Source organism: Acomys minous (assembly GCF_964271855.1).
Source record: "Acomys minous genome assembly, chromosome: 10".
NCBI lineage: Eukaryota > Metazoa > Chordata > Mammalia > Rodentia > Muridae > Acomys > Acomys minous.
The window spans coordinates 120,050,274-120,078,176 of NC_140491.1; the positions used below are offsets into that span (position 1 = coordinate 120,050,274).

Sequence of the window (27,903 nt, forward strand, 5' to 3'; positions counted from 1 at the left end):
TTAAGGAAAAACAGTGACTATCTTTTTCCAGGTTCTTTCTATGGCATCTTTTACATCTTTATTTCTCAAGCTATATATCAAGGGATTCAACATTGGGATAACAAGAGTGTAAAATATAGAAGATATTTTATCAGTCTCAAATGATTGACTGGACTTAGGCTGTACATACATAAATATCAAAGTCCCATAGAAGACAGTGACCACAGTCAGGTGGGACCCACAGGTTGAAAAAGCCTTGCGTCGGCCATCAGCAGATTTCATCCTCAGAATGGCTATGAGAATTAGCAGGTAAGACACTAAGACAACCAGAAGAGAGGAAATCAAATCAAAAGTTGCAAAGAACCTAATTATCAATTCAACACTGTGTGTATTTGAACAGAGCAAAGATATCAAGGGGATACAATCACAGAAAAAATGATTGATTACATTGTGGCCACAAAAGGGTAAAGTGAATATGCTTAGGGTGACTATTAGAGACACGAATACACTGTAGATATACGGTATCATCACAAGGACCCAACATATTCTTTGTGACATGATGAGAGTGTAGAGCAAAGGGTTACAGATAGCCACATAGCGGTCATAGGACATGGCAGAAAGAATACAAAGTTCACAAGTAATAAAAAGAAGAAAGCATGCTAACTGTGCAGCACAAAGGTAATAGGAGACTGAGTTATGCTCTGCAACAAAATTCACTAACATTTTGGGTCCTATGGCTGTAGAATATCCAAGGTTGGTGAGAGCCAGATGTCTGAGGAAAAAGTACATGGGTGTCTGCAACCTGGAGTCCATGCTGGTCAGAATGATGATGCCCAAGTTACCGACCGCTGAGATCAGATAGATAGTGATGAGCAACCCAAACAGTGGAGCCTGCAGCTCAGGACGGTCAGTGATGCCCTTCAAAATGAACTCAGTCAGCACAGTGATATTCTGTTTCTCCATACAGCTGTATTTCAGCCTCTGCCCCAGATAGAAGCAACTCTGAAGTCAAAAAAAATGAGACATTGTCACTTGGAGGACATTTACTGAGAAGGAAGTCTCCAATAAATATGATATATGGAAAGTTTAATATAGACTATTTGAAAATAAATACATATCTGGTTTACATACAGTAAAGTACGAATGATACAGAGGCAATAACAAGGCTTTGTTTCTCATATAAGGCATTTTAAATTAAAATTCATTAAGTGTCTTGGGATTTTTTTCATATAAATTTGGAGGTGAAATGTTATTGTCAATGAATGGTTTAAAGACTACCTAAATTTAAATACATAACACTGCATCCAAATTCCTGCTGCAAGCAGTATACCCTCCTTTTTAATTAAGAATTTAACAAAAGATGGAGGAAGGAAGGAAGGAAAGAAGTAAGGGACAGAGGAACTTAGGAAGAAGAAGAAAGGAAAAGAACGGAGAAAGGGAAGGAGGGAGGGAGAAGGAATAGAGAGAGAAGGAAAAGGAAGAAAAAAGGAAGGAGATAATATATTAGTTAATAGGCATGTAGATTAGATGACAGTATGTAGATATAAATGTAGATAAATAAATATGTTAAATATTTTAATACATATTTTATTTATTTTTATTTAATAAATATTTTATTTATTAATTTAATTATTAACACATAATAAATAAAATATTTTAAAATAAATATTATTAGGTGTATTAGGTAAGTAGATTGTTAATAATTACTGTAATAATAATTTTATATTTTGTACACAATCAAGAAACAATATTGACAGTGAATTCATACAAAAATCACAAGGTACACTTCATTTTTAGATTATTATTTCTTAATGCCAAGTTCTTAAAATTTTATATATAAAATCATCATTTCAAAGCACAGTTCTTATAACTACAGGTGTGACACCTTGATAGAAGACTTCTAAATATTGAATATATATGTAAATTTAAAATATAACAACAGGGAACAATTGAAACTTTCTTATGAATAAACAATAAAAGCAGCTATATCCAAGTAGATAGAGTGTACAGCATGGTATGCAGCATGTGCTGTGTGTCAGGAAAAACCTAACCAAGTAATGAGTAGGTATAACTCTATGCTTGTGTTTAAAGTAATGAAGCCCTTTTAATGTTAGGAAGATGAAGATGAAAGGATTCTGCTTTTCCGGGGTATCCAACTTTGATGATCACGAAAAGCAAGAGCTTTACTACTGAACTCCTGATCAGTTTAGAATTGGTTTGAAATGAGATCTTACCTTGTAGTCCTGGTTTATCCTCCTCCTTTAGAGTTATACAGTTTTTACTTATTAATTCCAAATAAGCTTTAGGGAAAGATACTTACATGTACATTCATCTGTAAAAGGGCTTAAATTATATTACTGTGATAAAATGATGAATAGATAAGAAAATGTTAATTAGGTCATACATATTTAAATTTCTTCAGTGCATACCCATTGGCTATCATTGCCTGGACAAAATTAGATAAGCAAAATTCTATTGTCTTTGCATTGCTTTTCTTATGATACTTATAATTTTATTCTATTTTAATGTTACTTACATTTGTATATATTTAATCAAACTATTACAGTTCCATTGTGGACATGTTAATTGCAACTGATATTTGTATTTGAATATCACAAACTTGATTTCATATATTGTTGAGGAACCAGGAGGAATGTGCGGACATTTGAGAAAGATGAGGAAAAAAGACATGTGAATTAGTTTTATGTAATTAAGTCTTATGTAAATTTCTTTGAATAAAATAACAATGTACATTGGAAACTATAGATTGAAATATATTACGAGAAATTTTGTGAAATTCTGTAATGTATAGAACTTGTACTAAAGAATACAGTACCACAGAGAAGAAATTAAATATATCAATTATATATTTATGTCTATACTTTGATACGAAAATTATTTTCAAATATGTTATAGCATATTATACACATGGGAAAGTGTAAAATCAAAGACAAATAGATCAATTACTTAAGTAACATAGATAGTAGGCAAGATATCACAGCTACAAACAAATGAAATTATGATGAGATAATTAATTTTTTAAAAACTATGAACAATTGTCAAAAAAAGAGAAAAAATGAAAAAAGCGTAAATTACAGTAAAACTTTTAGTGACCAACATCTAAATGTGTGCTACATGCAAATAAATGAAATCACACAAGCTATATATATATATATATGTGTGTGTGTGTGTGTGTGTGTGTGTGTTTATATATTATATGAATATCATGACAGAGAAAGTAAGCTGATCTCACATGAACTATTGTTTGTGTGATTGTAGTGAATAGCCATTCCTTGTCTATTTCAAATAAATTTCTAATAGTAAGGATTTCTAATTATGACAAAATAGATCATGTTCTAGCAGTAGATCTCTTTAATACATGACATTCAGAAACAGCTTAAGTCTTATAGATTTTTTGAAGGGAGGGCTATAATCATGAAATACTACAAATTAAAATGTGCATGAAAACTAGATATAAACATACTTATATGATAAATAATACAAATGTTTCTTCTCATCATTTTTCAATGCTTCATTTTTACCTTTCAATGGCTTTTTCAAAAAAAATGTTGCCTTTTAAAACTATATTAACATTAAAGAACCTTGCAAAATTCACTCAGACTTCACAGCACAATCAGTTCAACTATCACTATAAAAGTGTTGCTTAAAAGTTACTGGAGGTGCAGAAAAGTTTTCAATATCTCACTGTGAACAGAAAATTCCTTTTATCTTTTAAGAAAATGATAGAGAATTTCTTTCAAAATTTCCTTAACAAAAATAGACTGATGCCTTTAAATATCTAATATTTGAAAAATGGTCAAATGAAGAAAGTTTCAGTTTTTCTCTCTAAATTATTAACTTCCATTTACTAAAATGCAATTTCCACTTATTTTAGAAATCTGTAGATAATATTATGTTTTTTTTTTTTACAAATTATACCTTTTAAGCAATAATGCAGCCTTGTATATCAGACATGTGTGTGAATATTTAATCTCTAAACACTAGAGAAAATATTCAAGAGTAAATATGAAGAAAGAAAGAATCTCTGCTCCTCAGTTATTGTAGTGGAGTAGGAATCACAGAAAATGAAAAAGAAACACTCTCTTCCATTCGACACCAAGCTCTGAGCACATGGACCACTCTTGAGATAGTAGCAACACAGAGTATCTCACTAGTCACCCCACCTTTCTTTGATTGAATGAAACTTCTCTCTTTATTCTCCGATGTACTTCATAACATTGTATTTTGAAGAGCAATACATATTTTTATTTGACCTCAGACATTCTCCCTGTGGGGTTGCATGCAATTTGATGACTATCCCTAAAGCATTTGAATACTAAATGAATTGGCTGGAGGTTGTGCACTAATTGACTTGTGTTTGACAATATATTTATTTCTATAGGAACCACAATGATAATTCTTAGGGTTTTTTAGTTTGTTTGTTTGTTTTTAATTTTGGAACTGGATGGCCAAGGCTACTCATTGAGTAAGTCAACTTGCCAGACAAGCCCGAAGATGTGAAGATGTGTTCAATACTAAGAATCCATTATGTAAAGACACAACTTACTTATAAAAGTCATCCTTTGATCTGTGCACACATGAGTGCGCAAGCATGCGCACATGCATGCATGCACACACGCACACACACACAGATTAATAGTAAATACAAACATAAAACTTTAAATAATACTATTATTATCTAATATAAATGTTAGCAGAGTGACATTGGACTTAAGACTTTGGAACTGTGCTGAGGCTATTAAAGACAATGATGAAAAGTGAATGTTGATTACAAGCATTTGATTTATGATACAGCCAGGTGCTCATGAGGAATGAGTAGATGGCTGTCTCCATTCTACACTGATTCTCCTCTCTGTATGCAGCTTTCTTGGCCCTATGTCTCACAGCTCTACACCTCAAATATTCCGGTGTCTCCAAAACAACTCAGGACTCACTTTCATGGCTTCAAACAATTGCCTCGCGGGTACTCTTGTATTCTCACGGCCTTAATACAGGGACTTCCCTGGAACATATTACCTGACATGAATGGCTTCCCCTAACTTCAAAGGAATATTCTACATGCCCTTTACTGCTGTATCCTTCAGGACTAATTGAGAAACCTGTGGCCAATGCAATCAAGTTCAGCTGCTCATTTGGAATGCGGCCTTGAATCAGATATTTAGCAGATCTCTTGTTCCTTTCCAGGACAGAAAATTACATGGGACTTTTCCTTTTACAGTTGGAAGCTTTTCTTGATGGGCTCTTGTCTTAAGAGTACCCAATTCCTTTACACCAATTCTAATCAGGCCTTGATCTTCTTTTCTCTTCCAGTATAACCATCAGCTGTGGTGTTCTTTTTTTCTCTTCAAATGTGTATTTTGTGTCTCTTTGTGCCCAACTTGCTCTTTATCATTATAGACTCACATATGAGTGATTGCTATAACCATGAGGCAGTGTCTATATTAGGCTGCCTGAAAATCACCTTTCAAAGAAATTAGTCCAGTATTTTTCAATTTTGCCTCAAGATGATTTTTTAAATTAATTTACCTATTTATTCACTTTACATCAGGACTGTAGGCACCTCCTCCTCTTCTCTTGCCCCCACTTTCCCTTTAACATCCCCCAACTTCCCTATCCTGTTGCTCAGCGAAGGGGTCCCCTCTATCAACCCACCCCAGCTCATCAAGTTATATCAGGTCTGACCATATCTGCTTCCCTTGTGGCCTGCTGAGGCAGCCTGCTATGGGGACATAATCAAAAAACAGGCTGCTTTGTGGAGACTCTCAGGGGACAGCTATGCAAAGCTCTTCTCTGAAAACATAGTAGAGTTTCATTAACAGTGCCAGGGGTTGGCTATCTCACCTGGTGTGGGTCTCAGGTTGGGCCAGGCATTGGTTGGACATTCCCTCAATCTCTGCTCATTGTTTATCTCTGTATATCTTGTAGGCAGGATGAGTTTTGGGTAGAAGTTCTTGTGGATGGGTTGGTGTTCCCCTCCCTCCACTTTGAGTCCTGTCTACCAAGAGTATTCTTTTCAGTCTCCATGATGCCTGCTACTAGCAGTATTCCCTAGAGTCACCCACATATCCCTCAGAAGCCTACCCTGTCTTAGTTTCCAGCTGGTCACAGCAATACCCCTACCCACAGTGTATCTCTTTTCTTTGGAGGCATTCTGTCCTGCTGCTCCCGCCCACCAAAGTTCTGCTCTCCACCCTCATGTCTCTCAACACTCCTCCTAACTTGTTGTCTCTCTTCAACCACTACCTCTGTCCTTTGTGTTTCCCCTTCTGAGGGAGATTCAAGCACCCTTACTTAGGTCTTCCTTGTTACTTAGCTTCTTGGGGTTTGTGCATCTTTGTATATTTATCCAGTGCTATATGGGTAAAATCTGCTTATGAATGATTACATACCATGTATGTCTTTCTGAGTTTGTGTTATTTCACTCAGGATGCTATTTTTTAGTTACATCCATTTGCCTGTAATTTTTATGATTTCCTTGTTTTTAATAGCTGAGTAGTTGTATTCCATTTTTTTTTTAAATGTACCATAGTTTCTTTATCTATTTTCTTTTTTGGTAAGGAACATCTAGGTTATTTTCTGATTCTGGTCATTACTTATAAAGCTGTTGTAAACAGAGTTGAGCAAGTATCCATCCTTACCATGTTAGATTTTGTTGAATGCTTTTTTGGAATCTAATCATGTGGGTTTTTTCAGTTTGTTTATATAGTGGATTACATTGATGGCTTTCTGTATAGTAAGCCACCCATGCATGCCTGGGATGAATCCTACTTCATCATGGTAGATGATATTTTTGATGCGTTCTTGGATTTAGTTTGTGAGTGTTTTGTTGAATATATTTTAAATTAATGTTTATAAGGGAAATTAGTCTGAAATTCTTTTTCATTGTTAGGTCTTCGTGTAGTTTCTGTCAGGGTGATGGTTGCCTCATAGAATGAGTAATGGTTTTTTATTGCGAAGTTATTTATATGGTGTGTTTTCTTGTGTGTAGTTACACTCCCCTGTGTTTGTGTTTTCCATCTAGCATCTTCTGTAGAGCTGGATTTGTGCATATGTATTGTTTAAATTTTATTTTGTCGTTGCATATCTTGTTTTTTCCATCTCTGGTGATTGAATGCTTGGTTGGTACAGGAGTCTTGGCTGACATCTGTGGTCTTTTAGGGTCTGCATGACATCTGCTCGGATCCTTCCGGCTTTTATAGTCTCTGGTGAGAACTTAGGCATGACTGATAGGTCTGCCTTTATATGTTACCTGGCCTTTTTTCTTGAAGCTTGTAATACTTTTTCTATGTTCTGTACATTTAGTGTTTTGCTTATTATGTGGCAGTGTGGATTCCTTTCTCCAGGAGGCTGGGCTGAGAATCTGGTCACAGAGTTTTCTTCAGCTTTCTGGAGGCTAGCTGAATAAGTCTCTGTCCTGAGAACGGGTCACAAAGAAGGCTTTCTTGGCAGGGAGGGAGCTTTCTGGCCATATTCCACAGCTCAAGTGAGCTCAGGGCAGCCGTGCTTAGCCAGGGTTGAGACAATGGTAATCCATGTCTCTTCAAGCAGGAGAAGGGAGCCTCTGACTTGTGAAAGGCCAAACAACTGACAACACTTGGTTAAAACAAGGACCATCTAGAGTCAAAGACCTGAATTTTAATTTATTAAGCTTAATGATAACAGAAACACAAAGACAGGGAGCCACAAAGGAGAAACTAGGAGTGTGCTCCCCAAAACCCCAACCTCTGGGTATTTTTAGTCAGGGGTACTTGAATAGCAGGAGATACTTCCTGGACACTTCCAGGGGCTTGTCTCCAGGGCACCTTTGATATGTTTTTCTTCAAAGAGTCAGCTTATGACACCTTTTGGCTTAATGTTTCCTTTTGAAGTATCTCCGCAAGGAACTAGGGGAGAGGCCAGGTTCATGAGCTGGAGGCTGGGTCTCCTCACATAGCCTAAAACCCTTACCTGCTGGTTGCATTCCAGTTGGACCTATACGTAGGGAATTAGTGTATAGGTTTCTAACCTCTGTGATTCTGAGGTCCCACAGGTCTTCTCAGGAAGGCTAGTAGAGCCATGAACTGTGGGCTGGATCAGTGAGTCTGGAGTCATCTTCAGGATGTCAGGAGTAGCTGAGAGGTCTGCAAGGGGTATGCTGCATGTCTGGCAAATGAGATCCTCTTCTGTCTCTATGGAAACACTAATGGATGCTGGCACTTCTGAGTCTGCAGCCAGCTTACTAGCTCCACAGACACTGTGTTCCTAGTACTCAGACTCTTCTGGACTCTGCCATATTGGAATGGGACCCTGTGTCCTCTTATTGTTCTGCAGGTCTCAAATGGGGAACAGGTAGAACCAGCCATGGACTGGAGCCTGTGAGCCTGTCCCTGGAATCCAGGAACTGTTCTCAGGATGGTGGGAGGTAGCTGATGTCTGGGTGCTGGAGCTGTGCATCCCTGCAACTTGCAGTCATGTTCAAGTAGGTTGAATGCACTCAGTTAAGGGGGTCTAGGACCTTGTGTGTCTCTTGGACATTGGCTTCATCCAGTCTCTGATCTTCTGCTACTCAGATACCATGTACCTTGAGCCATGTGCCATCATCTTGCTTCTCCAAGATGATTCTTAAGAGAAAGGCAGAAAGATACCATATTCTCTGCCAATATATTCCAAACATGGTCTCTAAAATTGTTTACGTTTTTCTTATCTGAGACTTCCCTTGCTCCACTCCACATTCTTAGCACTACTATTGTTCAAGCTTTTATTTGGATGACCCATTTAGCTCCACTTAAAGAGTTCAATTTATTTCCCAATCCAAAGTCCTAACATCTTGGAAGTTTTTGCAAGACAAACAAACAAAACAAAACCCAAACCAAACCAACCAAAAAACCAACCAAACAAAAACCAATGTAAACAAAATTTTTTTTTTTGCAGAAATAACCAGCTCCCCGGTTCTACCTTATTACTTAGTTTTCTCATTCTATGGTAAAATTCTATGACCAGGGCAACTTACACTTAAAGGAGGGATTTATTTTGGGTGTAATGCTACAAAGGGAAAGGAGTTCAATTTAATCATGATGAGGACCATGGGAGCAAGTAGACATGTATGGTGCTGGAGCAGCAGCTGAAAGCTTTCATACTGTTCCACAACCAGGAGAGAGAGAGAGAGAGAGAGAGAGAGAGAGAGAGAGAGAGAGAGAGAGAGAGAGAGAGGGAGGGAGGGAGGGAGGGAGGGAGGGAGGGAGGGAGGGAGGGAGGGAGGGAGGGAGGGAGGGAGGGAGAGAGAGAGAGCACTAGAAATGGTGCAAGTTTTTTGAAACTTCAAAGATCACTCACAGTGAGACACTTCCTTCAAAAAATCTTCACTTACTAATTCTTTCCAAAAAGCCACATGTTCAAATTTATGAGCCAATGTGTACAAGGGAGGGGATAACCATTGAGATTTAATATGAATAAATTAATAAAATAAAATTTAAAAAATAAACTTCATATAATTATTAAAAATCTGCACAGGAACTATTGAAATAATATATCTGAACCCATACGCATACAGGTAACATTATACAGAAAGAACATGTTATATATGCCTTTAGGAGTGTGTGTGTGTAACAACAATTAAAGAAAAAAGCCACGGATTTGAAAAGAAAGCTTGAGACGGGCTGGAAAAGGGAAAAATGTAATTTTATTTTCAAAAAATATAACACCTTTAAAAATTAAATATGTATGCAATATTACTCATAAGTATATTAAAGCAAACCTTCCTAATAACGGGAACCATGGGGAACGCACAGGACATGTGAAGGTTCTCTTGAACACTCATGTTTTATTGAACACTTAAACCTAGTGGCCTTTTTCTTTTTCATTATTTGCTATTATTTTCTCTAAATCTGATTTATCCCTGGATTTTATTGAATTTTCTGCATGACATTTTCAATATAGGGGATGTGCTTCTGTGTGTCCATTGTTTTACCTATGTAGCATGGAGACGCCGCCTTCTCATCGCAGGCAGAAACTACTTCTAGCCCTCAGGTAGAGGACTATGACCATCCCTCAGTTTTCCTTAATGTTTTTGTTGATATTATGCATTTAAATGCAAATCAAATATAAAGACCTGTCATAATTCTAATCAATGTCATATAGCTTTTACATATCCCTAGATTTATAATCTAACAGTTTTCAAAGAAAGTTTACCTACATCATACCTTTATTAACCTGTAACATCAAATAAATATTCTTCAAAATGTTATAAAATAGGGCCTAGAAAGATGGATCAAAAGTGGTTTAGAGTATTGAATTGCTCTGGCAGCTCACAGCAACCTGTAAGTTCGGCTTCGTGGGATCTGGTGCTCTCTCCTGGATTCTATGGGCTCTGCTGCTCATGTAGTGCACAAGAACTGGCAAGCAAACATACATACACATAACATAAATAAATCATAAATATTAATTGAAAATATTGAAAATAGCTGTGATTCACATTGGGATTTTTTTGGTAGAGTAAGCAGTTTCTAGAAATTGTGTACTCTAACCCATCTGTGAATGATTTCGGTTGTAAAAGTAGGATACTGTGTTCTACCCAGTGGTCATTTCGAGATGCCAAATACCTCAAGCCACAGTGTCAATTATCAATGCAATCCACATAATGAAATCTAGCAGTTGAGTGCTACACAGTTGAATAGTATATGGCATATCCAGAAATATTCTCATCTCTGCTGAGAGTGTCTCTGTAATCAAATTTGCAATGATAAAACTTTCTGCTTCTATAGAGCTTTCCAGGCATGAGCAATTAGAAAAAAATCTCTGGTGCTCAGACATGATGCCATCCATCAGTTCCCAGTTACTAAGCTTCCCAACACAAGCAAAATAATCACCATGTACATTTTAAAAACAGGCTCAAGCCAGGTGACAATTGAATTTTATCCACAGACAAATATGTCCCCTAATCAAGAAAAATGCTCTTTGCAACAGGAAGAGAATATTATATTATATGGCAAACTATCAAAATGGAGAGTCATGGATCTCAGTTCCAATGAACATACATGTAAAATACTCTCATACGTATGAGTCAGGGAACATAGCAGAAGATGGGGACTGATCAATAGTAATTTTCAGAAGATCAACAGGTTGGTTGAGAGTGCGTTGTGTCCTAGTAATGTCCAAAAATACACAACATGCATAAAGTCTCAGCAACATGGATGTAGAGTATCTGAGATCAGATTCCAAATGAAGTTGCAAGTAGAATAAAAATGTTTATGATTTTAATGGGATGATGCTCTTGCTTCCAGTTAGCCAGAATCAAATGACAACAGAAGTGCCCCTGTGGCCTCCCCATCATACAAGAGAGAGAAAAAAGAAACCCAAGTCCAACCTATTTTGCCCATATACTCACTGGAGCATTTTTAAAATCTCTTCACAAAATATAAATCTCTACTACACATATGAATAAAATAGAAAGTGCCTACTTGGTTAGAATTCACTATACATTGATTGAATTCATATGAATCTACCCTCATATAGGATGAATCTCTCGTCTAATTTTCTGAGATGCTACTTAGTTGTTTTTGGATTATATCAGCTCCACGGAAAACTCAACACTATTTATCCATAACTTGCCCTAACCTAAAAGCTTAAAATTATTATTGACTTCCAAGAATATTAGTAGTTCTTGCTTTTTCAAATATTGTAGATTCTCAAAATTCAAAAGAAGTTACAGGATAGCTCAAATATATCTTTACTTTGCTTTTAATTACATAATAGGAACCATTGATTGTAGAGGAATTTTAATACAGAAACATGACTGCTGTGGCAAGAGATCACATTAGAAGACCTAGGTGAGACTCTTTAAAACTTGGATAAAGATACAGAGGTGAAAAGGAATGTGTGCAGAGAAAGTAACATTGGCTCTAGCATCTTCTCTTAAGGGTAACTATAAATCAAAGTGGGTGTCAGTGTGGGAAAACAGGGCTTTTGAGTGAGTAACTCAAAAGAGAGATCTTACAAGTGATTCTTGGATACAAGAGAAGGGAAAAGGGGATTCTTTAATTTTGGTATAGCTGCAAAGAAGAGACTGCTAAAGTTGGAGTTTTGATCTATATTGAAGCAATAGTCAAGAAAAGAATTTGAAATATAATGCATTATTGACCAAGAAGGGGCCCAATACTTAGAAGATAACCCAAATGTAAGACACTCCAGATCACTGACCATATGCTATACAAAATTTTCTAAGAGTATTTAAATCACAGTTACAGTTTGAAGATTGTGTGTTGCTATTTAATTTGTATCTTGCCAAATTGTTTTACAAATTAAAATTGGTATATTTTTATTATTAATGAACATAATATCACCCACAATGAGTAATAGTTTTAAGATTGTAATGAAAACAACAGAATTGTTTATCTTCATATTCACAAATCTGAGTCACATGCATTATGGAATTTAATTAATCAAGGAAAAAGGAAAAAAGAACACATTCTTCTGAAACTTTGGACAAAGCCAGAGCTAAGACTAAAGTTGAGGTCCACCTGTTCCTGGAATCACCTGATTTAGAAAATCTCTGATGTAGCTCTAGGCTTTGTGGCCTGTGTGGTGGGTCCTGACACTGCATGGGAATCAGGAATACTAATCATCCAAGGAAAAAGATCAAAGAAGGTCAAAATTTCTGGTTATGGAAGAGTGCAAGCATTGGTAAAGAAAGGAGCTCTGGTAGGGGAAGAATAGGAAGTCTGGAGAAGGACAGTATTTCTGGTTAAAATGAAGCCCAAGTAGGAAGAGAGCAGAAACATGGTAAAGGATGAGGGATGCAACGGCACACCTGTGCTCCATCTTGGCTTGAATTTCAGCCACTCAGGATTCAGCACCAAATAGTGGGTAATTTGCCAAGAGGAGAGTAGACATTACATTTGAATGAATAAAGTATTGATTATCCATCTCAAGCACCATGGGTGTCTTTGTTCAACTTACATTTAGTAGGAGAACAAATACTATCTTACATGTAGAAAAATTTCATAGAGTTTTGGTTTAAGAAGGATAAAGCAGGAATATAATTAATTACCTGAGCAAACAGGAAGTGCAGGTTAGCAGCTTCCAAAGTGAAAAAAAAAATTACAGAGACAGTTTGCTGCCCGACAAGTCATCCATAACTATAATGTCGGAGCATCATCTTCAGCCTTATGGCACAGTATTTCTGATAGACATATTTGTGGACAGGAACTATTGAGGACTTGCTTACCCCGTCTTGGCAGATTTTTGCCATTGGCTCTGGCTGCATCCAAGCTTGCCCTTTTTGTCTCTGATGGGGTTGAAGACCAGATAGTTTAGTTTTACAATTAAGCTTAGTTGTTTAGGGGTTAAGATGTTTTCAGGTCTAGGTCTAGATAGATGTGAGAAGTTGATAGAGATGAGATATGATAGCTATTGATTTACATTCAGAATTTTAGATTCACTGAAACAGGAAAGATGTGAATGTAACATTAATATAATTCCTGATTTTTTGTTGTTCTTCTTGCTGTAAGCTGTTCATTTTATATATGTGTAATAATATAAATATAAATAAATATATATAAGAATATTTAAAAAAAAAAGAAGTATAAAGCTTATTGGGGCTAGAGAGCTGACTCAGTGGTGCAATGGTCTTGTTGCTCTGGGAAGGGACTGAAGTTTGCTTTTGTCAATCATTGCAGCCAGCTGGAAACTTTCTGTAGCCAGCTCCCACTGATTTAGCATTTTCCCCTTTCTCCCCCTGCCCAACCTTTTCACATATCATCCTTTGCTCTCTTTCAAATTTATGGTCTCCATTTTCATTATTTATGTTATATGTATATATGTATGCACATATACATCTACAAAATATACATCTATAACATACAAATATGTATCATATTCTTAAACACAACTTCATTGTATATCATGTTGCTCATATCTATGTTTGTAGTTTAGTCCTCAACATTACAGAAAACTACAATCAATCAAATTGTGTACTTCTCTCTCCTAGTCCCATTGGGTACAATTATACTTGCACGTAAGGGTCTGGAGGCATTGCAGAAGAGGAGCAAAAAGACCCCAGAGGATCATGAAATTTGCTATCTCTTAGTAATTTCAGGAGCTACCTTCATAAAGTCTAGACAACATGACTGCTTAAAAATGAACTAAAACAAGACAACAATATTTTATTTAACCACTGTGATATAATATTAAAATTATATATATTAGAGAAATTAAAATATTATTAAAAATCAAACAATTTAAAACCATGGTAAAGATTATCTGAATATGTATGTATAAATATATCAAAGCTAATATATGTCCATATACACATATAACTTCAATGCAAATATAAGTATGTATATATATGTACACTGTGAATTTCAGCTAGTATCATTACCATTTCAAATATACATATAAACATATATGATTATGCACATAAAAGTGACCATGATATAGTCCTTCTGTATTAAAAAGGAGAGGCATAAACCATTGCCTTTAGTATATTTATGAGTATTGAAATATATTGATTAATAAATGGAATATTTTCAACATAAATATGTTATTTAGAGAACAATATTTTTATTTTTCACATAAGATTTATAGAAAATATTGTTTTATCTACAAATTAGTCTTTTACCAAACACTTTTTTAATTGCCTCTTTTACGTCTTTGTTTCTCAAACTGTAAATGAGAGGATTCAGCATGGGAATTGCAATGCTGTAAAACATAGACACGACCATGTCATGTTCCAAAGCATAGCTGGAGCTTGGTCTCACATACATGAAAAGAACAGTACCATGAAAAATGGACACTGCAGTTAGATGAGAGCCGCATGTAGAAGACTTTTCTTTTACCTTCAGCAGAGCGTGTCCTCAGAATAGTGGACAGAATGAAGCCGTAGGACATCAGGACAATCAGGATCGTGACTATCTCAATAGACCCGGCACAGTAGAAGAGGAGAAGCTGGTTGATGCGGGTGTCAGAACAAGAAATTGCCAGAAGAGGAGGGATGTCACAGAAAATATGGCTGACTTCATTGGATCCACAAAAAGACAGTCTGAAGGTGGCCACAGTATGAATAACAGCATGTAAAATTCCACCAGCATAGGAAGCAATGATGAGGGGCACATATACTCTGGGTGACATGGTTACTACATAGAGAAGTGGATTGTGAATGGCAACATAGCGGTCATAAGCCATTGCCGCCAAAAGAAAGCATTCTGTTGTCCCGAAAGTAACAGCCAGGAACATCTGTACAGCGCAGCCAATGAACGAAATTACTTTCTTCTCCGACATAAAGTCAACTACCATTTGTGGTGTAATAACAGAGGAATAGCAGGCATCCACTGAGGACAACACACTCAGAAAATAGTACATGGGGTTGTGGAGGCGGGAATCCCCAATGACAAGAGTAATCAGTCCTAAATTCCCCACGAGCGTGAAGAGGTAAATTGCTAGAAAGAGTAAGAAGAAGAGGATCTCCAAGTCAGCATTGTTTGTGAAGCCCTTCAAGACAAATTCAGTGACTTCAGTGATGTTTTCCATGTCGAAATCTCATAGAAGAAATTGAAATTAATCAGCAAATAATAATTTACAGCACAATAAAGTCTCAATAGTAGTTTTGCTATGAATAAGGTGAAATGTTTCTTTATATGTGTATTTATATGGAAACACAAACATTTTTCAGACCACAAACATTTGCATGCATATCACATGATTTTAAGAAAAAATTAACTTTCTCTGGCAACTATTTGAAAGTCTTCCTTATGACCTGGAGATCAGCAAGCAAAGATATCACATATCTAGATGAGGCCATTACTGCAGGAATCTATTTGAGGTTTCTGCCTCTGAGCGAACTTAAACAGTTTAATTGGTCAGGTTACACAGAAGCAATTGATAAACTCTGTCTAGGAGAATAGGTTTCAGATTTAAGGTCTCTTTTATTATAGGTTTAGTGCTATCTGAATATGTAGTTCAAGATAGGGAGTCATACAGGGTACACTCTGCAGGAATAAACCTCAGTATATAAGACAGACAGACTAAAATCAATTTTCCGTACTTTATAGCATACATGATGAAACATATAGCAAACAAAGTTAGCTGTTAGTATTTGCTATTCAAAAAAGACTCTTGCATATACTTTCTGTTTTGCAAAAATGCCTTAAACCTACAAACACCCAAAAGCAGGCTGTCACATAATAAATGCCTTTGCTTTAGAGAAGACATTCTTCAGATTATTCAAATTGGATGTATAAGGCTAATAATAATAATAATAATAATAATAATAATAATAATAATGATAATGATAATAATAAATTTTGCTTATATTTCCTAATTGTAAATGAACTTGAAACCCCGGACATGTAATATCAAACATATAATCTGTACCACTTGGATAATCATTATTCTGTCTTTGTTCTTTGTAACACATATAAATAAAGAAGGACCCTCTGATTGCTGGTCAGTCGGAACTAAGATAGATGCCCCTAACTATTGCATCTGACTAACTCCCTGCCTTGTCAGCTCCTGATCACCCCTAAAGACTGCCATGTCAGCACTTACTCTAGGCCAGGGGAAGGTCCCTGCATAGTGTATTTCTTATTTAAATTTTTTGTACTCTTCTTTCATGTATTACAATCTGACCTCACTTTTTCCCTTTTTCCACTTGAAATCCCTCCTTTGCCCCCTTTTTCCACTCATCCGTTTCTTCTCTATTTCTCTTCAGAAAAGAGCAATCTTCCCAGAGATATCAACAGAATATAGCATAACAAGCTACATTAAGATTAGGCACAAACCATCAAAGGCTGGATAAGGTAGCTCAGTAGGAAGAAAAGTGTCCCTAGAGCAAGCAAAACAGTGAGAGACATGTCCCCTCCAACTTTTAGGATTACCACAAGAACACCAAGCCTCACAAACAGCATATAGGAAGAGAACCCATCCCATAACCAAATAGGATTCCTGTTTTACCAACGTCTTAATTCATGGTATTTCTTTTTAAATTTTGCATTTTAATTATGATAATATAATCACATCATTTTCTGCTCTCTTTTATTCTTCCAAGCTGTCTTATGTGCCTTCATACTGCACCTTCTTTCACATTTATTGCTTTTTAAGTTTTAATTGTATCTTTCTCATCTCTCTCTCTCTCTCTCTCTCTCTCTCTCTCTCTCTCTCTCTCATATATATATATTTTTTTATGTCACTACAAATCTACAGTTGAATATTATTAAGTATTTTTTTCTTGAAACTGGCTATTTGGTACAAAAATAACATGTGACATAGAACCTGTTATGTTGTTATATATGGATGCTGCGTTGTACTAAAATTATAATTCTAAATCTGTCAAAATTAGTAGAGAATAGTTTGTTAAAATCTGTATACAAAAGAAAATGAATAATAAACCTCATTAATATGGAAGAATTCTTTATGAGAAAAATTATGCTGAAATCAAATTTTAAAATGAAATTATAGAATATTCTGACATACATTGACTATCCTATGCGTTATATCTGGATAATATCCCATGAAACATTTTAGACACAAATTATTTGAACTTTATAATTATATGTATAATTATGTTTTTTCCTATGCAAGATATAAGATTCATCTCACTGTATAGTCCAGGATAATCTTGACCTCATAGTGATCACCTTGCTTCAGCTTCCCAATATCTCTGGTTATGGGCATATGACACCCTGCCCACTTCTCTGTGAGTTATTAGCCAAAGAATAGGAAGATTGTTAGTGATTTTGGACCTGGAGGTATCAGGAGCCCCAAGGGGACCATGAAGGCCAATGGATCTGGACCCAGGGGTGGCTACAGAACTGATGCACCAACCAAGGACAGTGCATGCAGAGAATCTAGACCTCCTATTCATTTGTAGCTGATGGACAGCTAATTCTTCATCTGGGGAAGGGGAGAGAGGGGACTGCCTTGGACCCTCTGACATGCACTCTGTTGCCCACATGTTGATCACTGTCCCTTGGCAGGGCAGCCCTGCAGGCCCACAGAGAAAGGGGATGCCAGCTATCCAGATGAGACCTGATAGGCTGTGGCCAGGTGGCAGGTGAGGAGGGACACCCCTGTCTGACATCTAAGAGAGGGAAAGATGGTAGAAAAGTGAGGGAGGGTGGGAACAGGAAGATAAGAGTGAGGGGATAACAATCGACATATAATGTGAATAACTTATAATAAACTTAAAAATCAATAAAAACATGAAAAAATATACTTATCTATTCTTTTGGTAATTGAGGAATTGGAGCTCAATTTCTCAAGAATCACCTTTTTGAACTAGATGTGCAATGAAAAGATGCAGGTTTGAGGAAGTCAGTAATAGAAGAAACCCTGAGATCTATAGCCAAAACAATTAGAAGCCTTTATAATAGACTACTGAACAGTTGATGGAAGCCTTTATAATAGAGTACTGAACAGTTGATGGAAGCCTTTATAATAGAACTGAACAGTGGATGGCAAGCTTCTAAGTTAATGTAAGTGTACATGTACGTGTTGTTATGAAGTGTAGAATTTCCTATAGTCTAAGCACAATAAATAATACATTTGTAAGAGGCTAATAATTTCAGTTTCCTTTTATTTAATAGTTACAGGAAGATAAAACCTCTATGCATATTTCATTACTTGCCTTAGGGTAAGTTTTGTATTTCATCATTATCAGAGCCATAACGTAGTACAAAGTGTACATCATAGTGTATGTGCTTTTATATTTGTTGTATAAACACTGCATCCTGCTGCCCTACTTCATCTTAAAACTGAATTCCCCAACCCTAGTCTGAAGGAATTTAAGCAAAACTTGTGTTTTATTATATTTGAGTAATTTCAAAAATTAAATCTGTCAATTGTCAATTAAATCAGTAAATGTTTCAGTTCATTACTGGATTACACAGTTAAAATGCAAATTTTTCATTTTATTGTTTTCCAAATCATATAAAAAGGAAAGACCTTCAGTATTAAATATGTAAATATTTTGTACTCTCTATTAACAGATCAATGATTCCTTTTCCTTTGGGGGTGACATATATCAGGAGACTGATAGTGCACATCTTAAAACAAATATTCATTTTTACATATTCATTATACATAACATACCTACTTTCAATATTTTATAGGTTTCTCATTTGTCTAATAAGCTACATTTATTATTAATAGGCAAATCTGTAAATAGATTTTTTTAAGAGAACAGTAAGTAAGGCTACGGTATCTAATGTTTGACTTATAGTAATGAAATTACTTAGTATAAAATATCATTGTTGAACTTGAAATGTTAGGTTCTAGACCCAACTATTCCTCAAACTGTCTGATATTTTATCTTACCCCAAAACCAGCAAATGAAGGTTTGAGTTTTCAGTGACTATAGATAACTTAAATTGTATATATCTGTTTATTCAACTGTGATGAAGCCCAGAGGAGGAAAACCTAGGGGAATAGGCCCCATTATAAATTACTTGAAAATAACAAATTAATGAATAACTTCATTTTAAAAAGCATGATAAAAGAATATTCACTTTCATAATAGCAGATCCCTCCTGGCATTTTCTATTCATTTGTCAAAATGCAATTTGTATTGTACAAACTAGGATACTGCATTCTGATATTTTTGTACATACGCATCATATACCTTAATTTCATTTCCATTGATGTCCACAGTTCCCCCCTCCTGAAAATCATATTCCACATCTCATGTATTTTATCTTCTATTGTTATATAATATTGGATAATAACATATATGTTTGTAGAAATAAGTAAATTCATGTCAATTTAGTTGAACAACTGAATTATGCACACAAGGCCCTGAGGTTATGCCTTTCCTATCAATGGAATTTGAGCTAGGTTATTGTACCAGTATGTCTGGTTTTATGATGAAGTCTTTAATCCACTTGGACTGTAGTTTTGTTCAAGGGGATAAATATGAATCTATTTGCATATTTCCACAAATAGACATCCAATTACACCAACATCATTTGTTTAATCTTCTGTTTTTATTTCCATTGTATGGTTTTGGCTTCTCTGTCAACAGTCAAGTGACTATAGGTGTGTGGGTTTATTTCTGGGTCTTTGATTAATTTATTTCTTCACCAACCTTGTATCTGATACAGGGTTAATATCCAAAATGCATAAAGAATTCAAGAAATTAAATGCCCCCAACCCAAAGAATCCAATTAAAAAATGAGGTATAGAACTAAATGGAGAATTCTCAACAGAGGAATATCGAGTGGTCAAGAAACACTTGACCTCCTTAGTCATCAGGGAAATGCAAATGAAAACAACTCCGAGAGTCCCTCCTTTACATATCAGAATGACTAAGATAAAAACACCAGTGACAGCACATGCTGGCAAGGATGTGGAGAAAGGGGAACAATTCTCCATTGCTTGAGGGAGTACAAACATACAACTACTTTGGAAATCAATATGATGCTCTCTCAGAATATTGTAAAAAGTACTATCTCTAGACCCAGCTGTACCACTCCTGGGCATATACTCAAAGATATTCTACTGTACAGCAAATACATTTGATCAACTATGTTCATAGCAGCTTTATTTGTAGTATTTAGAACCTGGAAATAACATAGATGCTCCTCAACCAAAGAATGCATAAAAAAAACTGGGGTACATTTACACAATAGAATACAACTTAGATTTTTTTAAAAAAGGAAATATTAAAATATGCAGGCAAATGGGTAGAACTAGAAATGATTATCTTGAGTGAGGCAATGCAGACCCAATAATACATGCATGGTATGTACTCACTTATAAGTGTATATTAGCCCAATGTAGATGTCCTCTGAGGGATTGTACCCAGCATGGTATCAGTGCAGATGGTGGGACTGGCAGTTGGACTCTGGATGGAACACTGATGTTTGTATGGAACAGTGGGGGAATGGAAGGTCCCAGAGGGGTCAGCAGCTCCATAGGGAGACCATCAAGGCCAGTGGATATGGAGCTAGGGGGATGTTGGAAAAAATGAACAACTAAGGACAATGCATGCAGAGAACCAAGAGCCCAGGTTTAGGTGTAGCTGATGAACAGCTCAATCTCTATGGCTGAAGGGGATTGTGGACTACTCTAACACGAACTCTGGTGCCCTCTGTATGATCACTGCCAGGCAGGGCAGCATTGTGGGCACACAGAGGGAGCAGATACTGGTTATCCTGATGAGATCTGGTAGGCTGTGGTCAGAAGGTGGAGGAGGAAGCCTCTCCTCATTTCAGAGGTTCAGGAAAGGGAAGTAAGGAAGAATAGGGAGGGAAGGTGGGAATGGGAAGATAGGAGGGAGGGGATAACCACCAGGAATCCTGAATGGCCAAGAAACCCTTAAAGAATTGTTCAACAATAAAGTCCATGATAACCAGTCTACAGACCCAAAGAGCTAAGTAACTAGGAGGGCCCTAGGGAAGATGCTTGACTCTCACTCAGAAGGGGAAATAAAATAGGCATTGACTGTGGATGGAGGGAGGGAACTGTGTAGGAGCTGTGATGGGGAGTGGGCAGGGGTGAGGATTAGGAGTAGGGAGGAAAAACAGAAATCAGAGGTTGGGCACATCTCTGGGACATGCTAGAAACCTGGGGTAGGGGAGGCCCTGGCAATTGCATGGGGTTTACCCTAGGTGAGAATCCTAGCAGCAGGGGACATGCAGCCTTAAACTGTTACTTTCTCTTGCCAGGCAAGACTTCCCGTGGAGAGATAAAGATATCAACTGACCCAACAAAATCTTCTACTCTTTCATTATTTTCTCCTCAGAGATGAGGTAGGGATGTTCCAGATGTGCACCAACCCACCCTGGCACATTAAATTGCTGGAAGATTAGGCCCATCCTCTCCCATTGAGGCTAGGCAAGGAAGCCAAATTAGGGCACGGGGATCCAAAGAAAGACATGAGAGTTAGAGAGAGCTCCCACTCGAGTTGTTGAGGGACACCTATTAAGACCAAACGGCACATCTGCTACATATATGCAGGGTGTCTAGGACCAGTCCATGCTTGCTCTTTGCTTAGTTGTTCAGTCTCTGTGAGTCCCAATGGACCCAGGTGACCTGAATTTGTGAAGTCTTTGACCTCTCCAGTTTCCTCAATCACTCTTATAGAAGAAATGGGAGAATGGGCAGAGGGTTTTGTGAGGTGGAATAGAGGAGGTGGCTTTGTGATCACAGTGTAAAGTGAATAAATTAATTAATTAATGATAAAGAAGAATTTATCCAAAGTACTAAACTGTTATTTGTGTTTCAATACATTTAAATAAAGACCTCAGGGAGGGTAAGTTATAGATCTTGACACCTGCCAATAGGAGGAAGATGACAATGAGGAAGAGAGAAAGCCATGCTGTCTGGGCTAAGACACGCTGAAAGTCAGCCTCATGGTAGACAAGGAGCATCATTGTGGAGAGCCACAGATAGCAGCGCCCCCTGCTGCTTCACCGGCGCAATGCGCCCCCTTTTGCGCATGCGCAGTCAGCAAGCCCCTTATGCGCAGGCCTGAAGGCATGGTGTGAGGTGGCGTGATTCAAACAAGCCATAGCGTCAGGTGGTGTGATCTGACAAGGCATGGCGTGAGGTGGTGTGATCCGAATGCACCAACCAGGAGTGGCGACATGGCAGTTTCTGATAGGACAGGCACACTATAAATGGTTCTGTGGGAGCTTTTCCCGGGGTCACTCCAGGATCCTGAATAAAAACTGCTGCAAGAAGAATTTCCGGTGTTGGTGTCTTTCCTACTGGACAGGAGCGGCATCGGCACATCATGGAAGGGTTCTTTAGAGATATTGTAAGGAAATCCAATACACCATTTAAAAAGGAATATATTACTTAACTTCTGGACAGCATCAAAAGAAAAGGGCAGATGAGAAAAATTTTTAAGAAATAATAGTTACAAGGATCTACCTGACTTCACATCCTGGCCTCTCCTAGCAACAGTGCTTGAGAGTGGAAATTCAAGGAAGGAAAAGTACAGAAGCTAATTAAAAGAGTAGTTATTCAATCCATCTGTTCACTCTAAGTTAATGTGAACTCACCTTTCCAGGTTTTGTCTCTTCTCTAGGTAACCTGTGTAACCGTAATGTTAGGTCTCTACCAAGACCATAGAGTACATTCTCTTAACCAGATTGGAATTTGTATTTACTAATAGGGTTTAAGATCTGCAGTGACACTGACAGCCCAAGGCCAAAGCCAACACATCTATTCATGTTCCTGCATTCTGCAGCTGCCCCAGAAAATCCATTTACTACGGTTAGCAGAGTGGTAAGAATGGGGCTCCGTGGAATAGACAAGTCGGCCTCCAATGCAGCCTCACCCACTGATGGGTCATGTCTGGCTGCAGGCACCGGGCTGTAACAGCATTGCCAAGAGGGTAAGCAATACTTGAAGCTTTGTAATAGAAGGACTGTGGGCAGACAGGTGTGATTTGACCACCAAACTGTTACTGGACCTTGGAAAACTTTCGGAGCCACGCACTTGACCTCATATAAAAATTATTACTTCTGTTGGCCTTCTCTTTCAGTAAGTTTCAAAAAAAGATCCTGTATCTTATCTTAGTAGTGTTTTCTTTTGTAGACCTATGATCAAAATGACTGACCCAAGAAAGCTATGCTGTGGGAGCTGCTGGGCTTTGAACCCAGTAAAGAGGTACTTACATCCAGAACATGAAATTCTTCTTTTTTGAGAACCAATTAGATGAAACTTTATGATATGTAGACACATGATAGAAAAATTGAGTGGATGGAGAAGAGGAGTGTGGGGAATGGAGAAATGTGGTTTAATATGCATTGGTGCTTTTGCAATATTAATTTGAATAATATGCATGCTAATATATTTACATAATATATAGTATGATTATATATTGTTATATTACACATTAATTTTTAAAATTCCACAGCTGTGAAATAGAAACTGCTAAAATTAGTAATATATCTTACTGAATTTTAAACTTCTTGACTTTTTTTCATGTACATTTTAGTGCATCATCAGAGAAAACATTAAAAGTATGATTCCTGTCCATTTTAGAGGTTATACATTGAAGTATGCATATTAACAATGTATTTTCAAGTACAGATATTTAGTTATAAGTGCTATTTGCTAGTGATTACTTATATAGTCATATAAAATTTGAAATGCTATTTGTGCAAGCATTTTCAGGCTGTGTGTGGAGGAATCATATCATTGAATAAGGCTAGAACATCACAGATCCAGGTGAGTTTTGACATTCTTAAGAAAGAATGAGAGAAATAGGAAGGAAGATGAAAGATATTCAGATATTATATCTGAACTTAAGATATTATATTCATTCAGAGTAAATTTAAGATTTCCTTGTTTGTAATAGCAGAATAATATTCCATTGTGTAAATGTACTATAGTCTTTTTATCAATTCTTTGGTTGAGGGACATCTAGTTTGTTTCCAGATTCTGGCTATTAAAATAAGGTTGCTATAAACATAGTTTTGCAAATATCTTTCTTGTATGGTGGAGCATATTTCAGGTATAATGTCAGGAATAGTATGGTTGGGTCTTGAGGTAAAGTTATTCCCAATTTCCTGAGATAGTGCCAGATTGATTTCCAAAGTGACTGTACAAGTTTGCACTCCCCCCAGCAATGGAAGAGTGTTCTCTTTTCTTCTGATCCTTGCCAGCATGTGTTGTCTATTGAATTTTTGATATTACCCATTTGGATAGGAGTAAGATGGAATCTCAGAGTCGTTTTGGAAGCTGCTAACCTATACTTCCTGCTTACTCACATAATTAATTTTATTCCTTCTCAAGTCTCTGATGGGGTTGAAGATCAGATAGTTTAGACTTACAACTAAGCTTAGTTAGTTAGGGATTAAGATGTTTTTAGGTTTAGATAGATGTTTATAAAGAATAGATATAATAGATATTGATTTACATTCAGAATTTTAGACTCAGCAACATAGAAAAGATTTTTTTCAAGGTTGCCAAATACAAATAGAAAAACAATATGAATGTAACATTTATATAATTCCTGATTTTTTGTGGTTCATTTTGCTGTATGTAGTTTAATATACTTATGTGTAATAATATAAATGTATAAGTAAAAATAAATATAATAAAAAGTTAAAAAAAGAATAACTTTAATGTTTATACATTTGTCAATCATATATTTTTTGGGTCTCAGATGACGGCTCAGTGGGTACTCTGTGCTCTGAAAACACAAGGAAGCTACTTCCCTTGCCCAAGATACACATAAGAATTCACGCATGGCAAGTCATGTTTTTAATCCCTGCATTGTTAAATGGAAACAAAGAGACCACAAGGAAACACTGGCCAGGTTGCAGAGATGAAGTGTTCTTTCACTGAGAAGCCATTTCTTAAGGCAATAAGTATGAATTGAGAAAGAAAGAAAAGAAGAGTACTGGTCTGGTTTTCGGCTTGGGTGTTCATACGTGATTGCCCACACTCATACATATATATCACAAATACACATGTGAGTATGAGTGTTTGCATGGTAGTGTGTGCATGAGCACACACACACACACACACACACACACACACACACACACACACACACACAAATATCATGTTTTCCATGGCAAAAAATATTTCTGTTTTACATTAAAATGTGTTGTATAACCCTAAATAAAATTAATTGATACTAAAAAAAATACTAACTAGAAATATTTGCATGACAGTTTGATAATATTTTGCACAAAGTAACATATAATTATTTTAGTAGTTATTTGAATAGTATTTGAATAGAGATTCAAGTTATTTTATTGAACAATAACAATAATAAATATAATTCTGTTTATAGTGTAAATTAAATAGCGAGAATGTTAAACAATAATGAAGCATGGAAGACAGGATAGAAATTAGGTGGGATGGTGAATCTCAATGTTTCTAAGACATAGCAATATGGACATCAGTACAATATAATATAATAGTGTGTGTATATAATGGTACAAGCTCATGAAGCATGGAGCAACTGATAGGCTCTCCTGGGTTTTCATATACTGCTATTCAGTGCGTAGTCAGAGAAAGGTCTCTGTACATTGTTATTCAGAGCAAATGTTTAAGGAGCAGCCAAATGTTCTCATGCTACATAGTCAACATAGAGCAGGTGAGTGTAACAAATAGACCATCATAAAAGTTAAATGTCATTTTCCTTTGACAGCAAAGGCAGTAATCACCATGTAGACAAAAACAGGCCATGAAGATATAAACACAAGCCAGCAATTAAAAGCCTAACTCTAGGAGCTTTTATGGCAGAACTCATGAAGTGTAATATAATGAGTAAACTCATTAATATGTACAAGGACAATGTATTAGACAAAATTTGATACTAAACTGAAGCTACTACAAATGTCAGTTGTGTTATGTTAATAAAATACCTTGTTCTGTATATGAAAACACTGTGCTTACAAAACAACACAACTTAAAATCCCCACATAGCAAATGGTCATTCAACATACAAACCTACTAATATACCAGTTATTTTAATGATTGTGTGGCCAAAAGTGGACTGAAAGCAAATCTGAATGTGATTTTAACATAATCTGCACATCTGAATGTGATTTAAAAGCTATCTACATGAACATAAGATATTTAAGTAGAACTATTATGCTGACTGCAAAGGAAAAAAATAAATAAAGACACACAGATGCTGGAAAATACCTTATCACAAGACTACCATAAGGAGAAATCCATTTATTTTCCACATACAAATAGCATATACATGCTTCTTTATGCTTATGATGTATAGATCTAAACTTTTGGTTATACTAGATAAATGAATTATTTATTTTTAATTTCAAAATGCCATAATTCACCCTTCTCATTAAGAGGAGATTTCCTAACAAGTTGAGTTTTATCCTCAAGACCCACATAGTACAAGGAGAGAAATGACTCAAGTTATCCTCTGGTCTTCACCAATGCTGAGATATGTACATACATATACATATACGTTCATTTGCACAGGATAGATATTCTGACAAAGGACATAGCAGATATTCATCCAAATCTGATGAGAAGAATTCATCTTGTACATAATATTTATGCCAGTATGCTGTATAACTTTCTCAATGTCCGTTGAAATGCATATTTTACATCTTTGTTCCTCAAACTGTATATCAATGGGTTTAACATTGGGATAATCAGGGTGTAGAAGATGGAAGCCACTTTATCAGTGTCAAAGGAGTGACTGGACTGGGGCTGCACATACATAAATATCAGAGTGCCATAGAAGACAGTGACCACTGTCAGGTGGGACCCACAGGTGGAGAAAGCCTTGCGTCTGCCCTCAGGCGAGTTCATCCTGAGAATGGCTATGAGGATGAGCAGGTAGGACACAAGGACCACCAAAAGAGAAGACATCAAATTAAAAGCTGCCAAGACCAAAATAATCATTTCTATTTCATGTGTGTTTGAACAGATAAGAGATAACAAGGGGAGGCTGTCGCAGTAGAAATGACTGATAACATTGTAGCCACAGAAAGACAACGTGAAAATCTTTATGGTGACTAGAAGAGAAACAAACGTGCAGTACAAGTAAGGGATCGCCACCAGCACGTGACACACCCTTTGAGACATGATAATAGTGTAGAGCAGAGGCTTGCAGATGGCCACGTAGCGGTCGTAGGACATCGCAGACAGAATAAAAAGTTCACTAATTATAAACACAAGAAAGAAAGCTAGCTGCGTAGCACAAAGATTATAGGAGATTATATTTAGATCCACTACAAAATTTACCAACATCTTCGGTCCCACAGCTGTGGAATAACCAAGATCTGTGATAGCCAGGTGTCTGATAAAGAAGTACATAGGTGTTTGTAGCCTGGAGTCCACTGTGGTTAGGATAATCATTCCTAAGTTCCCAAACATGGAGCTCATGTAGATGACCAGGAACAATCCAAACAATGGGGCCTGTAGTTCAGGGCGCTCAGAGATGCCCATCAGGATGAACTGAGTCACCACAGTAAGGTTTTGTGTTTCCAT

General features: G+C 36.5%; 2 protein-coding genes across 2 annotated transcripts; both read right to left on the reverse strand.

Annotated features, from left to right (window-relative positions):
* On the reverse strand, positions 1-27,903 carry LOC311606868 (olfactory receptor 8K3-like; the record flags this gene model as incomplete). The annotated part of the gene is made up of 2 exons (XM_084798272.1): positions 1-781; positions 27,743-27,903. The coding sequence occupies 2 exons, from the start codon at positions 27,901-27,903 to the stop codon at positions 1-3; spliced, it is 942 nt and encodes a 313-aa protein (XP_084654398.1).
* On the reverse strand, positions 14,571-15,501 carry LOC311606481 (olfactory receptor 5T7-like; the record flags this gene model as incomplete). Its single annotated transcript, XM_084797756.1, is given in 2 exon segments — positions 14,571-14,793; positions 14,795-15,501. Coding segments are annotated over 2 exon segments (930 nt in total).